At 43.3% G+C, this 17,365-nt stretch overlaps 1 protein-coding gene across 4 annotated transcripts in view; it reads right to left on the reverse strand.

Annotated features, from left to right (window-relative positions):
• sptan1 (spectrin alpha, non-erythrocytic 1) overlaps positions 1-17,365 on the reverse strand; it is a 65,687-nt gene that overhangs the window by 22,379 nt on the left and 25,943 nt on the right. For all 4 annotated transcript variants that reach the window (XM_086135174.1, XM_086135173.1, XM_086135172.1 and 1 more), the window contains 13 exons: positions 16,333-16,531; positions 15,734-15,838; positions 15,613-15,645; positions 15,481-15,516; positions 14,845-14,892; positions 14,218-14,309; positions 10,407-10,551; positions 8,905-9,086; positions 2,623-2,722; positions 2,336-2,533; positions 2,089-2,235; positions 1,905-2,008; positions 360-522 (listed from right to left, as the gene is read on the reverse strand). In XM_086135174.1, the coding sequence (XP_085991300.1) occupies positions 360-522; positions 1,905-2,008; positions 2,089-2,235; positions 2,336-2,533; positions 2,623-2,722; positions 8,905-9,086; positions 10,407-10,551; positions 14,218-14,309; positions 14,845-14,892; positions 15,481-15,516; positions 15,613-15,645; positions 15,734-15,838; positions 16,333-16,531 (1,552 nt within the window). The remainder of the gene's footprint in view (positions 1-359; positions 523-1,904; positions 2,009-2,088; positions 2,236-2,335; positions 2,534-2,622; positions 2,723-8,904; positions 9,087-10,406; positions 10,552-14,217; positions 14,310-14,844; positions 14,893-15,480; positions 15,517-15,612; positions 15,646-15,733; positions 15,839-16,332; positions 16,532-17,365) is intronic.

The following is a 17,365-nucleotide window of genomic DNA, read 5'->3' on the forward strand; positions in this document are numbered from 1 at the left end:
GATAGGGGTGGGGGTTTTCCCCCCCCATGATGGAAATAATTTTAACTTCATTTTGTATTGTCTTAAGTTAGCTTTGTCAAATGGAATATAAAGAAATCAGGAAGGGGCAAATTATTTTTCATAGCAGTAGCAGCTGTTAATGTTTCACAGAGGTTGAGTTCACAATTTACCTTGAGTTTCCTCAAACATACAATGCATTCAAGAAATTGGACACACTGTTTCAAGTTGTCGTGTTTCAGCTTTACTTCAAAACACTTTCTTCAAAAGTGAAGCTCTGAACATTTTCCACTCGGAATGTATTTGATTACCGATGAACTGATTGATGTCGGTGGTGAGTTAAAAAACAAAAAACAAAATACCTGAATGTTGGTAGGGTCCTTGTAGGACTCATCAGTTGCAGTCTGCAGTTTCTCGCTGATCCAAGCTTCTATTTCATCCACATCTCGGCTGAATTGCTGTAGGGTCTGGGATTCACCAAGCTTTGACCGCTTTTCAATCATCTGGGCCTTCAGCCGGCGCCACCTTTCAAGGTATCAATTGGGGTTTTTAGGTTCTCATATTGGTGTTTTGGTCTAACTGAAGAATACTTATATTTCTACAATGTACCCCATATCCAATAGCCTGTAATTGCTTTTAAGGTGTACCATATAACAGCTCAGTATTGGGCCTTTTCAAGATCGCTACAAAAACATGTTCGAAATGTCCTGGTGATATGAAAAGCTCTTTGCGACCGTGAAAACTGTTGGCGAATGTCTGACAAACATCTTTGCAACATTTGAGCTGACCTTTTTTTTGGTAAATTTTTTTTTTTTTTTTGCTGTCATGAACAAAACACTGAGATGCATTGGCAAAAAATATATAAGACATATCATCTAGAGCAGGGGTGCCCAAACTTTTTGGATCGAAGATCTACTTTTCGATCAACTAACCTCCCGGGATCTACCCTTACCGGCGCGCGCACGCGCACACACACGCACAGGCACACGCACACACACGCGCACGCCATGATGAGAAACAGCCTGAAACGGAGGCATGCGACGCACTTTTGCAGCCTGTTAACTATCGTAGTTCACACGTACCGTTTTAAAGTGCTTCCATGGGCTCTCCTGGATTCCTATTCTTTGGCCGTGCCCTCGGTGAATTGTACACAAAGCAAACTCTGACTGAGAATCATGACGATAAAAGATAGAGCGCAACAGCTCTGATCACAAGCTGCAATTGCAAACTGCTTAGCGCTAACAACTTCCTGTGACGCAATCACGCACCACCGTAAATTTAAGATTTACCTGCTTTATTTTATTTTTTAAATGTTTTTTTTGGTGAAAATGAGACTGATAGATGATTAGGGTGCAGTGTACATTGACACAAAAAATATATTACTAACATGTACAAAGACACACAAATGGTTGTTTGTTTTTTTCTCCTCAACACTCCTCGGATCTACTTGGGACCTGTCTTAGATCTACCGGTAGATCAGGATCGACTTAATGGGCACCCCTGATCTAGAGTTTCCGTTTGTCTTTAGAGTATTTTCCCAGATTGACTGTGGCTTGTCCAGGTGCTCAATGGTAAAGCTCGTAGCTGCCAATAATCAGATAACCAGGTCAGAATTGTATTATCGTGAAACTTCTCAGGCAAAGATAATGAGTTCCAATAACAGTAGCCAGAATTGTGAATGCAAACATTACTACATATTTCGATGCATGCTATCCATTTTGCTTAGCTGAACTCTAACATACGCTGAATTGTCATACTCTTGGTAGGGAGCTATATGAGACTTGCGTGTTCTGCCCGATATTACAGTGAATAACCCCGAATTCATGGTACACTACTCACAAATTCACCTTTTCAAGGTTTTTATCTGTGAAACTTCTAAACATCTTTAAAAAAAGAAAAATTCCAACCTGTCAAGAACTTCATTGCGTCGACTGAAGATCTCAGGTTTGGCGTAATGGTCAGCTCCAATTAGTTGATTGGCAAAGGATTGCAGAGCAGCAATTTTCTCTTCCTGCACGTGCAGACAATTGCAGGTTTATAGTACTAAGAGCAGTAATCCAGAAAGACTAGAAAATGTGTGCGACAATTCACCTGAACATTAATAGCTTTATCAAAGTCTTCATGCTTTTTGATTAATGCCTCAACACTGTCAAGGGAGTCTCCCTTGTCATCACTTGCAAGGAAAGCTTCACGAGCTGCCATCCAGTTCTCAGCCTGTTCACAGTCCCTGCTAAAGAGCTGTGATGCAGAAAATTGTCAATCAATAATGGAGACTAACTGATGTTCGTGATGACATAATACATTTTTTTTAACGAAGAAATCTTTTCTCAACATTTACCTGGAACTCCAGGCACTGGTCCAGCATCATGCGGCGCTGCACCCAGGCCTTTTCCAGGTCAGCTCGCTCCAAGTCTAAAGCCTCCAGTCTCTGCTTGATCTCGGGACTTGCATAATGGCCTTGCAATAACAGCTGCTGTCCAAATTGCTCAAAGGCCTGGAACGTACCAAGACGAGCGTCTATCTCTGTGCGATGTTCCTGGAGAAATGAAAAGAGCAGCATAGGGATATAAATCAGTAAAATGTTATGTTGATAGCTTGATTAAGAAACCAATCAAATTTATTCACCTGATGTCTTTCTAGAAGAGCTTCAGCTCCAGTCACATCTTTGGCTAGCTCCTCTGAGGACACCAGTCCTCGGATCCCATTAACCCAGGACATGAGGTCTCTGCGGACACAGAGAACAAGACAACTTAAGATCAATATCACTTCAACATCAATGTCTTAGCTGACACGAAACAAAAATCTTTATAGAGGTGTAGTGAGTCATTTCTAAATGTTTTGTGATTAGCATTATTTTGTCTGTAAAATAGTTGTAGGTTATTGAGAAAAGGTTTCATATCTATTCACACAATGGCAGAAAAAATACCCTGAAACATACCCATTTATGTATGTTTTGATTCTCAGTATTCTTGGTTCTCGATTCTCAATTTAAGTTAGCTCCGCCAAACAGAAATTTCACTGATAAGGAGAGAATGAAATCCCTCGAGGGAGGATGGAGAAGTGCTTAGCTCAATTTGACATCCTTTGTTTCATCAATTTCTTTGAGACTGTAGGCTGTATCTTATTTCATATTTTTTCATAAACCCTTATTTCCATGCCCAGCATGATGTATTTTGGCCATTTATATTTGCAAAATGATTTTAGTTTATACAGGAGGAGTACAGTATATATACATTGTTTACTATACTTAACCATACTTATAACTTCCTATGTACCATGAAATAGATAAGCTGATGAGAAAAATGTACACGAGCACGCACTAAAATTAACAACTTTTGCCATTTTGTCTCAGAACAGAATAAAAAAAAAAAACTTGCAATGAAACTAAATGGGGAAAAATGAGTATGACACGATGAACAGAAACTGTTGAAAAGAGAGACACGGTCAGATCACTAGTTTGGCAATTTGGGGATATTTAAGCGGTTGAAATGTGTTTGATAGCTATTTCTTCACATGCCGGTTCTGTATTTCAACATGGCATAGGAATCCAACGAATGCGGTGACATCAGGGGTATGTATGCAGGCGCTTATCAGGGGTGTGTATGTGTGTCAAGCGTCCGCAGCTGCATCGCCAAGCTTATCGTCTCTGTGTGTGTGCTCGCATGCATGTGAATATGCATGCATGTGAGCGCGCACGAGTGAGCGAGGAGCAGAGAGTGTTATCTGATGTCCAGTGGTTGCATGCTGTGAGGTTCGTCAAGGCAAGCTGCAAAAGGCGTTTGTTAAAAAAAGGAAAGAAGTTGGATTTAACAAAAGCACCAATTTGTCGGTCCAATGTACAATCATTGTCCAGTTCAAAACCCAAACTTTATACTGCTACTTCAGATAAGATGCAAGGAGTCAGCAAGTTCTTGGCGCGGTGTGTGAGTTGAGGCCGCGGGGCTGCTTTGTGCCATTACGCAACGCAATTTTCTCTAGTTATGAAACTATTGTCACTTTTAGAGCCAGGTAACACTTCTACCAGCAGAAAATACTGACTTGTTTACTGTGGTAACTCTTGTGAAGAGTGCTTCGAAATGTGTGAAATCACTGTGCACATAATTATTTCTCTCCTGTGAAAACTTCCGAGTTGAATTGATTATTTTACAGTGTTATCAATGGTGTGTAAGGAGTGACAGATGTGCATTTTGAAGAGTGCAATATGGAGCTCATTGGTGCACTGGCTACTTTGGACTCAGAGGCCGAAGACAATTTTCTGGACTCATTAAAGGTAACACCTAGTTGTCAGTGTTGTGGTCCTTGGTCCTTGGCCTCAGGCTGCCGGTCCTCGGACACAACACTGGCTGTAACCCCTCGTCCACAGGTATAAAGTGGGTCAGAGGAACGCAAAAATCAAGAAGAAATCAAACAAATTCCATACAGGGAAACCGAGATTTTTGCTTGGCTCTCGACGAAGGCGGACGCTTTTGCTTTGTGCTCCTGTCCCCCTGCCCCCTCCCCCCTGCTTGCCACTCAGTCCATGTGCTGTCTGTGTCTGACTTTTCCTAGCCTGCTGTCGTATTTTCATCCTAAAAACAAACATGGAATTGGTTGGCTGGTCTCTCGATGCCATCGACAACATTTTCTCGACGAGAAGAGCAGGCAGTGGGGAGCCTACCTGCCCCTCGGGGACTTTTGCTGCTGGGTACACCCTAGATCCTTGGAGGAAGCGGAGAATGGTGTGCCTGTCAACACTGTCTGTTGAGGATGTGGATGACATCTACATAATCGGCCTTCCGATAACAGGTATGCTGCTGTTTGGTGTTAGCAGTTTCCTGATCTATCGCAAAATTCAACCGATGGGAGCGACTCTATTGGAAGTGAAGAGGCTGCCGGTCTAAGGATGGCATAGTGCGGATGTCCAACACTCAGACTCAGACTGTGCTCAACCACAAACTGTTGCGGTTTTGGAGCGTCTCTGCAAGATGGTCAAGAACTTGGAGAAACTGGAATCCGTGCTCAAATATTGACAGAAATCACGGATTTGGCTGATCGACGCCACTAAAGAGACATAAGCCACGGACTCAAGGCTGTCTTAAATTCTTGGGCAGCCTGCTACCAAAACAACATCTGCTATCTTGACCTTCCCCTGATGAAAGTATGCACAGAAGCTAGTCCCCCACCATCACCCCCTCCTTCATACATTCCCTTGTTTCACCGTCTTCATTGTTTATGTCTTGTGACCTGTTGTAACTGTCATATGCTTGTGCAGGAGTTTTTTTGCCTAACTCAAATTATCCTCAAAATGAGTTTTTTTCCCCTCCCCCTCTCCCTCCCTTGTGGTTTCTTTCTGACTGGGTTGAGTGAACGCTGGCGCGTTTTGGCTGCCGCTGCCAACCCGTATTGTTTTGTGTTTTTTGTTATTGTAAAGTGTCCTTGGGTGTCTTGAAAGGCGCTTATAAATAAAATGTATTATTATTATTATTATTATATTGTTGGGTTTATCTGCGGCCCGGTAGTCCAGTGGTTAGCACGTCGACTTCCCAGTGCAGAGGTACCGGGTTCAATTCCAGCTCCGGCCTCCCTGTGTGGAGTTTGCATGTTCTCCCCGGGCCTGCGTGGGTTTTCTCCGGGTGCTCCGGTTTCCTCCCACATTCCAAAAACATGCATGGCAGGCTGATTGATCGCTCTAAATTGTCCCTAGGTGTGAATGTGAGCGTGGATGGTTGTTCGTCTCTGTGTGCCCTGCGATTGGCTGGCAACCGATTCAGGGTGTCCCCCGCCCACTGCCCGAAGCCAGCTGGGATAGGCTCCAGCACCCCCCGCGACCCTAGTGAGGATCAAGCGGTTCGGAAAATGGATGGATGGATGGGTTTATCTGGCGCTTTAAGAGGGGCGGGGCTGCCACTGACAGGTGACAGTCAGTACAACGTATAAAGAGCAGCATCACAGTTAGTTTCAATCACGGTTCGTTCCATTCGCGACCGGCAGTTTAAATAGCGTGTAACGTCTTTCTGTAACAGTGGTGTCTTTTATTTAGTTATTTTTGCACAGTTGTCACGTTTGTGCGGTGGTACTAGAATGTTTGTTTGAACCAAGTAATTTGCGTTACAGGTAGAGTCAATAATGCCGGCACTTCACTTCCGGGTTTGGCCGTTGGGATTTGGAGTCCTTTTGCTCGATTCCAGTTATGTTTGCCGAATGCTTTCTCGTGTTTAGAATAATGAATATTGATAAATATTCATAGTTTAAAATCATGGTTGATTTAATTAGTTATTATTATTGTGAAGTTGAAGGTAGTAAATTAATGTAGTATGAGTGGTAGTCGTAATAATAGTAGTACTCAGAGAATGTTTAGAGATTCAGCCATCTCGTTACCTCTGCATCCCGCGTTCTAGACGCATAATTTTCCCAAAAAACTACGGCAAGCCTGAGGATTTCACGGTAACAGTCGTTACCGCTAGCGTGTCGTTTCCGTGGCGTCATTTTAACGGTGCCGAAAAATAGTTTAACCATAAAAGTCACCGCACACGAGTTGACTGTGTGATCAACGCGATTTCACTGTGCCTGTATGTGTGTTTGTGGTGTGGTGTGCGAGTGTGTTTCTTCAAATTTTCTTTCGTTTTGTTTTGTTTTCAGTGTTGGGGGGAGGGCGCAACAGATGACGTTATGTGCGCATGTGGGTTGCCAATATAGTCCGCAAACTGAGGAAACGCGCGGATGTAAGTTTGAGATGGCGGCGAAAAAAACTCACAAAGGTCTACTAACTTACGACATTTAAGAAATGGGAATGCCAGTCTGATTTTTTGTATGAATCGTCCAAAGGGCGTATCACTAAACTCACCTGGGATGTATGCACAGAACACGAGAGCGAGATACGATGAGAGGCACGATTCCGAGGCAAGTTGGTGATTAGATTTGTAGGCTAATCGCTATGAAAAAAATTATGAAACAGTATTGGTTATTCTATAATTTACTGTTTGTAGCATGGTAACTTTATGAATAAAACCTTCGTCACAAGGTATAGTAATGCTAATGTTAACTGTTGGTAGAATGAATGATGAAGTGTGTTAAATTCTTTCGTCAAATTGATCGTAGATTACACATGCATCGTCTTGGGAAGAGGATGTCAAGCCACATCGATACTTACCTGTATTCATGATTACCAGTAAATTAATCTTTGCAGAGTGAGATTGGAAAAAATACTTTGATGATGCCACATGAGTACACCAGTTTTTGATCCATTTATTTTTTGGAATAAACCTGGGGTACACAGCTACTGATGCAATGTTCATTGTTAATGCATCGTTTTCAAACATTTACCCATGAAACATTATACTTTTGAGTGTCAGAACTCTTGATTATGAATATCAGTCAAAATAGAAAAATGGGTTCCCATGTTGAACGTTTACGGAATCCAACATTAGTTACCATGGTTTCCCATTGGGTAATCCGACGGAACCGAAAAACGGTTACCATGAATTTCCGAAATCCTCAGGCCTCCTACTGAATTATTTGTCTTCCGTGCCATGGAATGCCCGTTAGTGTTGATTTACTTCATATTAAGAAACTACTGCACTAAAACATTCATTCATAAATGTATATCATATGCTTTTATTTTTGTTTTTCTCAGTATAAATAACACGTACCCTGACTGTTCTGTTCTGTTTGAATAAAAACACTTCATTCAAGCGTTAGGGAGTGCAAGGGGTTATGATGGAGGGGTGCTGCAAATCATTAAGACCTGCCAAGTGGTATGATAGCATTGTTTTATACATGTCCTCGGCTAGGCCTCGACTTCAACATCAGTCCTTGGTCCTTGGCCTTGGAAAATTCCTCAAGTCCTTGGCCTTGCCTCGGAACATTTTCCAAGTCCTTGGCCTTGGCCTCGGGTTGCCGGTCCTCGGACACAACACTGCTAGTTGTATTAGCTGGGATTGATGCGGACGAAATGGAATATACTGTGGATCGTGAATACTTTTTAAGATGAGAAAAACCTTAAGATAAGAAATTCCCATTCGCACATTCAAATGTGCATCCCATGCTATGCTCACAGGTGTCACTGCCTACACCAGGGGTGGCCAACCAGAGACGAAGAGACAATTTTTTTACTGTGTTACTGCAAAGAGCCGCATCATACCCGTCGTCGCGCTTGCGCACACACACACTCACACTTTTTTGGCCAAAGATCGACTTTTGAAGCGACCAACTTCCCACAAGCGACCCGATCGTGCACGAGCAAGCATACACACACACGGGCCGAAAATTAACGAACGCTAAAGATACAAACAAACAAATCTTTTTTTTTTTTTCTCACCCATTTCCTCCTCTCACCCGTTGCGGTCGACTTGGGACCAGTTCATTGGCTCCCGGTCGATTCTGATCGACCCAATAGGCACCCCTGCCTTAAAACCAGAGGTAATTTGCTGACTAGCTTAGCGCTTAGCGCCGTTGTTTGCGCATGAGCGGTGATGCAGTCATCTGATTGGTTGCCCTCTATGTCAATCAAGTAACAGGATTGATGATAGGCTGACGTAGTACGTTCTGTGAAGTTAGCGCCTTGTTTGAATGGGGCATCGCCACTGCCAAGGACTAGCTTAGCGCTTAGCGCCGTTGTCTGCGCATGAGCGGTGATGCAGTCATCTGATTGGTTTCCCTCTATGTCAATCAAGTCACGGGATTGATGATAGGCTGACGTAGTACGTTCTGTCTACTTAGCGCCTTGTTTGAATGGCATCGCCACTGCCGAGGCGTTTGACGCTTGTCGTGTGAAAGCCCGGGAGCCGCATTGAACCAGCCAAAGAGCTGCATGCGGCTCGCGAGCCACGGGTTGGCCACCACTGGCCTACACCCTTGCCCTAAAATTAGGCGCTTCCACAGCCATGTGTGAAAATAAATTTTCTATGCTCAAAAACATGTTATTCTCACCTGAAATCAGATAGAAAACGTTGCAGGTCGTGTGAATTTCCAAGCTTGTCTTTACGCTGGTCAGCGCGTCCTACTAGGCTGCTCCAGGCAGTGTTGAGTTCAGTACACTTCTCTTGAATGTCATCCACTGCTTCTGGGTGGGACTGTATTAGACGTTGTGCTGTCTCCCCAAGAGAGTTCACCTGTGAAAGGAAAGAATGAAAATGAGAACAGAGAAACTCATGCATGTTTGACGTGCATATCTGTGTTTCATCAAATTGGAGAGTAATGGAATCACATGTATGCAACATTACGTATTCTGAATACAAAAAGAATAGATAACTGTACTCTGATTTGATCGGGGGGTGGGCTGCTGAGGAGCTGCAATTTCTTTATTTATGCCTGTGGTGGGAACCATTTTTCACAGTCCCATTTTTTTCAGCAGAGATGTCGGACCTTTTGGACAGTCTACGTTGGTGCGGCTAAGATGGATGGCTGGTAGGGCTGAGTATGAGGAGAGAGTAGCATGGAGGTGTATTTGAAAGTGAGAGCCGAAGCGGATCTAATGGGATTTGAACCAAGCTCTGCATTCGTCAATGGATGCTACAGTTTCGTGTTGACTTTCCAAATTAGCTTGTAGCAGATGTTTGTGACGTCATGCACACAGTGATCATGACATCTCTGATCCACTGATGAAGGGAGAGTGATTCCCTTCTCTTTCATCTAGAATTGCTTTAAAAACAAGGTGTATGCAGGAAGAGTTGTAATGATTCCAACTGTCTATGTTTAGTGTTATGTGTTCTGTTGTATTATTTTTGTCATTTTAGGTGAAATGTTCTATAAAAAGCGCTTTGTTACAGCTGCAGCTGTTGTGAAAGTGTTACATAAAGATGGATTGTATGGTATTGTATTTGCGGGTGGGCAAGGAGGGTCCACTGTATACAAATACAAAAGAAAAATTTAGAACCTCCTTTGACCATGCTTATGTACAAACAACTACAGTCATTCACAAAAACAAGAACTTTAACGATAACTTAAATTGAGAATTTATTAGAGTGGACGAATGTCCAATATCAGTGGATGCTCAACTTTTTTTTTTAACCTTGTGGACCCCAAACTCTTTTCGTTCTACCATGAGTCCCCCCACAACCCTCCTCAGTCATATGATGAGGAACCCCCTCCTCTTCTGTTGGATAGCGGGAGTCAAGCAGCTACATTCACAACTTTTCGGCAAGAAATGAAAAGCGATGGTTTACTACAGAATTACAGGGGGGGAAACATGTGGTGTTATGCTATTTTGAGCTCTGCAGGCATGAGCAGTTATTTAGAATGACTTCTGATTCATAGGCACGCACATTTTTATTCCACTGTGCAAACAAAAACGGCAGGTGTGTCCATGTCATGCATAAATCCAATGGTGATTTTGCATATGTGCTCAATTTGTGCACAGAGTTGTCATTGTTATGAATGAATGAGGGCATTTTCTTCACAAAATTGTGAAAATGTTTTTGTGAAAAACTAACCTTGTCACCCAAGGCTGCCAGGTCTCTCTCAAAGCCTTCATGCTTGCGCTGCAAAGCCTGAACACTAGCCAAATCGTGACCATAGTTGTCTGTGTTGAGGGCCTGGTTTTTTTCCTCAATCCATTCTTTAGTTTCATCGGCATCTCTGTGGAAAAACAAATACGGCATTGCTCAGCAGCTCATCCATTGTCAGAACACTATGGGATATTGATCTGTCCAATTGAAGAAAGCCTGCATCCTTTGTATCTGCAGAGTGCAAATTAAAAGCAACAGGAAAAAACAAACAAAAAAAAAACTAAAGGCATTTTCTCACTCCACCCGCAAGACAGACAAGCAGATAGATTGTCTGTATAGATGGATAGATAGAAAACATAATGGCGGTAAATCACATTCCCATTAAAAATAAGAACTAAAAATCAATCAATCAATCAATTAATAAAAATTGTAGGGAAAAAAGCTCTAAAATATTGAGTTTTAAGCCAATTCTTTTGTGTGCGCAAAATTTTGTGAGATTCCGCTGAGATTTAAACCCTCAAAAAGAAAAAAAGACTTTTTCAATGTAAACTGCACATCGCCACCGCAACAGCGTGCAAAGAAATTAAAAGATTTCAATAACTATCATCTTAACATTTAAAAGTCGAAGACAATCACATAAATTACGGAGGAGTAGTTAAAATATGACCTCTTATGAAAGGCCAAAAATAAATTAAAAATAGCTGACCTTCTTGTTAGCTGTCACGTATGTCTCCAAAAGACTTTTTTGAAGGTTGCGGGCTATTAAATATGCCTCCAAATTTTTTTTAGTAGTTGAAATGTACCATGGCCACTGCTTCGTTAAGAAGACATTTTTAAAAGCAAAATTTGTTGCCCCACCCACATCAAGGCCTATGTCGAAAACATAAAGTTGTTTTAGTATTTAGTATTAAGTATGACCCTTCTAAATGTGCAAAAATTGTTCAAAATTGTATATTCAAATACTCACAGCTCACTTGCAGTACAATTTAGGATATGACTACCAGAGACTTTTTTTGTACGGCTGAGGGTGCTACACATCTCAATTTTCGTAGCCCGAGGGCAAACATTCTGAACCTCTGGAGGGGTTGCGACAGACCCATTTTCTATGCTTGTGTATGACCATTTAAAATATAAAATTTTTCGCCAGGCCTGGTGTGTGTGTGTGTGCGCGCAAAGTTTGGTGAATTCTTTTTGCAGAGAATAATAATAATGATAATTTTAAAAGACACAATAGGGGAAAAAAACACTTTTCCTATGGTCAGTGCATGGGTGCCGTGTGCAGAATTTTCCAGCCTCCCCATTTTGGAATGCGGCAGTAACATCATGAGGAAAAAGTTTATGGTCGATATTTTCCAGATTTCCACTTTTTCACTGGTATCATCGCAAATAGCAAAGGTCAAAGGCCATGTTCCTCATTGTCACCTTTATGGAGTGCTCTTGAAGTCCATCAATAGATTCAGATATTTCTATGTAAATTTTCCTAATTCCCCTCCGTGAGCCGTCACCTTCCCGTGGTGGAGGGGTTTGTGTGTCCCAATGATCCCAGGAGCTAAGTTGTCTGGGGCTTTATACCCCTGGCAGGGTCACCCATGGCAAACAGGTCCTACGTGAGGGACCAGACAAAGTCCGGCTCAACAGACCCCTTATGATGGATAAGATAAATGGATCTGAGTTTCCCTTGCCTGGACGCAGGTCACCGGGGCCCCCCTCTGGAGCCAGGCCTGGAGGTGGGGCTCGTTGGCGAGTGCCTGGTGGCCGGGCCTACGCCCATAGGGCCCGGCCGGGCTCAGCCCGAAGAGACAACGTGGGTCCCCCTTTCTCATGGTCTCACCACCCATGGGATGGGCCAAAGGGGTCGGGTGCAATGTAAGCTGGGCGGCAGCCAAAGGCGGGGACCCTGGCGGTCCAATCCTCGGCTGCAGAAGCTAGCTCTTGGGACATGGAATGTCATCTCTCTGGCAGGGAAGGAGCCCGAGCTGGTGTGTGAGGCAGAGAAGTTCCGACTGGATATAGTCGGACTTACCTCCACACACAGCCTGGGTTCTGGTGCCAGTTCTCTCGAGAGGGGGACTCTCTTCCACTCTGGAGTTGCTCACGGTGAGAGGCGCAGAGCAGGTGTGGGCATACTCATTGCCCCCCGGCTTAGTGCCTGCACATTGGGGTTCACACCGGTAGACGAGAGGGTTGCCTCCCTCCTCCTTCGGATGGGGGGGACGGGTCCTGACTGTTGTTTGTGCATATGCACCAAACAGCAGCTCAGCATACCCACCCTTTTTGGAGTCCTTGGAGGGTGTGCTGGAGAGTACTCCTGCTGAGGACTCCCTTGTTCTGCTGGGGGACTTCAACGCTTACTTTGGCAATGACAGTGAGACCTGGAAGAGCGTGATTGGGAGGAACCGCCCCCCCGATCAGAACTCGAGTGGTGTTTTGTTATTGGACTTCTGTGCTCGTCACGGATTGTCCATAACGAACACCTTGTTCAAACATAAGGGTGTCCATATGTGCACTTGGCACCAGGACACACGAGGCCGCAGTTCGATGATCGACTTTGTGGTTGTATCATCAGATTTGCGGCCGCATGTTTTGGACACTCGGGTGAAGAGAGGGGCGGAGCTGTCAACTGATCACCGACTGGTGGTGAGTAGGCTCCGATGGTGGGGGAAGATGCTGGTCCGTCCTGGCAGACCCAAACGTATTGTGAGGGTTTGTTGGGAGCGTCTGGCGGAATCCCCTGTCAGAAAGAGTTTCAACTCTCACCTCCGACAGAGCTTTTCCCATGTCACGGGGGGCGTGGGGGGCATTGAGTCCGAATGGACCATGTTCCATGCCTCTATTGTTGAGGCGGCCAATCTGAGTTGTGGACGTAAGGTGGTTGGTGCCTGTCGTGGCGGCAATCCCCGTACTCGCTGGTGGACACCAGCAGTTAGGGATGCCGTCAAGCTGAAGAAGGAGTCCTATTGGGCCTTTATGGCCTGTCGGAGCCCAGAGGCAGCTGACGGGTATCGACTGGCCAAGCGGAACGCAGCTTCGGTGGTCGCCGAGGCAAAACCCGGGCGTGGGAAGAGTTCGGTGAGGCCATGGAAGCCGACTTCCGGACGGCTTCGAGGAAATTCTGGTCCACCATCCGACATCTCAGGAGGGGAAAGCAGTGCACCACTAACACTGTGTACAGTGGGGATGGGGCCCTGCTCACTTCGACTCGGGACGTTGTGAACCGGTGGGCAGAGTACTTCGAAGACCTCCTCAATTCCACCAACACGCCTTCCTTGGAGGAAGCAGAGTCTGAGGACCCTGAGGTGGGCTCTTCTGTCTCTGTGTTGAAGTCACTGATGTGTTTAACAAGCTCCTCGGTGGCAAGGCCCCAGGGGTGGATGAGATCTGCCCGGAGTTCCTCAAGGCTCTGGATGTTGTGGGGCTGTCCTGGTTGACACGCCTCTGCAACATCGCGTGGTCAACGGGGAGAGTGCCTCTGGATTGGCAGACCGGGGTGGGAGTCCCTCTTTTTAAAAAGGGGGACCGGAGGGTGTGTTCCAACTACAGAGGGATCACACTCCTCAGCCTCCCTGGTAAGTTCTATTCACCTGTCACTATGTCACCTAGCTGGCCTGGGAACGCCTCGGGATCCCCCGGGAAGAGCTAGAAGAAGTGACTGGGGAGAGGGAAGTCTGGGCTTCCCTGCTAAAGCTTTTGCCCCCGCGACCCGACCTCGGATAAGCGGTAGAAGATGAATGTATAGATGGATTTTCCTAATTTAAATTCGTCTGTATATGATATAAAATGGATAAACAATTCTCACCTGTGGAATCGTTGCACTTCATGGGCACTACCCAACAAGTTGCTCCTTTCTTCAGCCAACTGCTGTAGTGATTTCCATTGGTTATTCAAATCCTGGATGTTGAAAAAAGAATTGCCATTAGCCGCTTTCACATGGCCTTCCCAGCAAACTGGTGCATCAGAAGCAGGATTTATACCAGGCGGAAGAGAATAACGTTTTGCAGATAACTGAACTGCAGCATATCAGGTAACTGCTATTTTTCTGAGCATCACCTGGTTTGCAGTAATAATCCTCAACTAAAATGTAATATGTTTCTGTTTAACTTTTAAGAGGAAAGGGGAGTGGGACTAATGTTTGCCCTGCGACGGATGTGGGAATCACCATGGGCAGTTAAACAGCAAAGCGCAAAGGAGGGATGAAAAACCATGAGAATTCCATCATCGCGATTAAGGTGATCAATACACGGTGGCACTGAATATATAATAATTTCATCAACCGTCTATTTCAAGGGTTAAAAAAATAATAATTAAGGCATATTAATGGCTAAAATTAAAGTTCTGGGGCCAAAATCTGAAATAGTTATTAAGTTGAACAAGATTTTGATAACATGACGGGAAGGCACAATGTTTTGATGGGAGAAATTCTTACCTTAATTGTATTAAAGTTAGCCGTTGTTTGAACAGCCATTCGTATGTTCTATGGAAAAACAAGAGGGCATTTCAGAAACACACAAAAGAGACAATTAGAGTACAACCTTGGTTATGTCAACCATACCACATTTACTCATTTTATTTTTTAAAGATTTTACATATATAATCTGAATCAGATGTGCTGTAAGTTACTGTCCTGAAAAAAATAAATGACACCTGATTTCGAGAGATGCCAGCAGAAAATTGGTCAAGTTTAGACACCTAACGCTCAAACAGATATGTATGGTTCATGCAAAGTATGTTGCATTCATAGAAAATGTGTATCCCCATGGTGAGAAAAGATAACTCACAGAATGAATGGCAAACACGACATGTGTTGCTCATGGGGGGTTTCTTTGGTCTATATCTGAATAAATTATTCTCGGCCCCCTGCCAAAAAAAAAAAAACCTCAGTGTTGCTTTGTAGTCTGAGGTATCACTTAAAAAAACAGCTTAAATTTATTTTAAAGAGCTTGTTTTCTCCACTTTTTGCTCAGACACCAGTATTTTGGGTTGGCTGGCAATATGAGGAACTTTGCTTTGTTAAACAGCTTCAGTGAAAGTGCTAAGTGCAACCTCCACTGCGGATATTTACCTTCCATGGAGATGCAGTTTTGGAATCGGCTTCATCCTATTAAAGCATAAGACATGGCTGTGTTAAGCCTATTCGTTCTTAAATATCAAACACAAAATACAATAGAAATGTGAATGTTCATTTGCTTCCAACCTTGCCAGGCATTGCACCATATATTTCTTGTTGCTGCAAATGAAAAACATGCGCCTTCATATTAAGAAGCACCGAAGGAACCAAGTTGATCCAAAAACTGAGGAAGGGAGCTGCAACTTACCTGAACTTGAACCACAGGTAGTTCCTCATTCATTAGGCCTTCAGATTCCAGCTCAGACGCTACTCTGTTTATGTCCCTCAGGCGCGACTCATTAGCCTTAAGGTCCTGGAAAGCCATAAAACAAAAAAGCCTGAATTCCATGTTTAGATCATCCTGTGGTTGCTTCATGGAAGCTGGAATTTAGGGAAATGCACCCTTTGTCTATGACCATATCAATATCACCTTTCAGTTTTTGTTACTTGTTTGTATACACTCATCACAGGCATGACTGTAATTCATTTTCAGATTTATTACAGTTACGAAACAGTGTGGCTAATAAACATGATGAGCACTTCCAACAGCAAGTTCTTCAGTCAATGAAATGACCAGCTTAGTCTTGCCGAATATCCAGAGCGAGAACCACTTTGACACAGGGGCCAAAGTACTGTTTGGTCAATACTTCGTGTATTGTTGAAGATGCATAACTCTTTTAAATTTTCCTTGCCTCTTTCCAATCAAAATTTCAACACATTTACACCATACAATTTATTTTCAAATTTATTTCCATTTTTCTGAATTGCCCGGATTTTTTTTGTGAATCATTTGAAACGCAGAAATACCTTCTGGAAATCGTCAAACTTCTTCTGGAGGACCTCCACCTGCTCCAGGTCTGAGCCCACCTCTTCATTTGTGAGGGCACTCTCCTTTTCATTGATCCACTGTTGAAGTTCATTTGCTTCCCGGAACAACATAAATTTCTTGCAGCTCTTCTCCAGCATGTCCTTGCGTTTCTCCCCCAGATCTAAAAGTGTTCCATACCTGCAAGAAAGAACGCATTAGATGCTTTGCTATTAAAAAAAAAAAAAAAGAAAAAAAAGAAAATGTGAAATTACTACAAAATGTTGCACTTGAAAATTACATGCTGGGTGAGCATAACGACAAACTACACACAATTGAACTGAAAATACAACAACAAAATAAAATAAAAATAAAAAAATTGTATAGAATTCTAAGATGGGAGGATGAAACATTCATTTCTTCAAACTCATGAATGTATGTCCTTTGTACACAAAAACACAAAATATTTGAACTTTTTGATGGTTCATGGTTACTGCAATATGTAATTGAAAGTGTTAATTCCCCTTATATATACAGTGAAACTCCTCTACAACGAAATCATGTTTGCAGCAAGAATTATTTCACAACAGGGGGGTTTTCACTGGAGCAAATTTGATCTAAGATGTAAACACACACACACACACACACACACACACAAACACAAATGTATGTGTACAAGCACACACAATCGTATGTGTACTCTATTTTTATTCCAATAGTGCATAAGTATGAGCACTCACTTATTTGACACTTCATATAGTTAGTGTAGAAAGAAAAAAGGGAAAGAAATTGCGAAATTTACGATCAGCATTCACTTTCACTTACATCAATTTCTGAGACAATGTCTTTTATTTTGCTTCCTCCGTCTTTCATTTTGATCACTTTTACCCTCTCTTCCAGCATCAGAGCGCTTTTTGTCTTAGCTGCTTGACAGCCAAAGGTCTGTTTTGTAGCCATTTTAGCAATGCGACGTTCATGCTGCGTCTGAATCTAACAATAACAGATACTTTCTGGACCCGGTGGCTTTTCTTTCCA

The sequence above is a fragment of the Hippocampus guttulatus genome, chromosome 17, assembly GCF_054856545.1.
Source record: "Hippocampus guttulatus isolate MCC_2025c chromosome 17, RoL_Hgut_1.0, whole genome shotgun sequence".
In the NCBI taxonomy this organism is placed as follows: Eukaryota; Metazoa; Chordata; class Actinopteri; order Syngnathiformes; family Syngnathidae; genus Hippocampus; species Hippocampus guttulatus.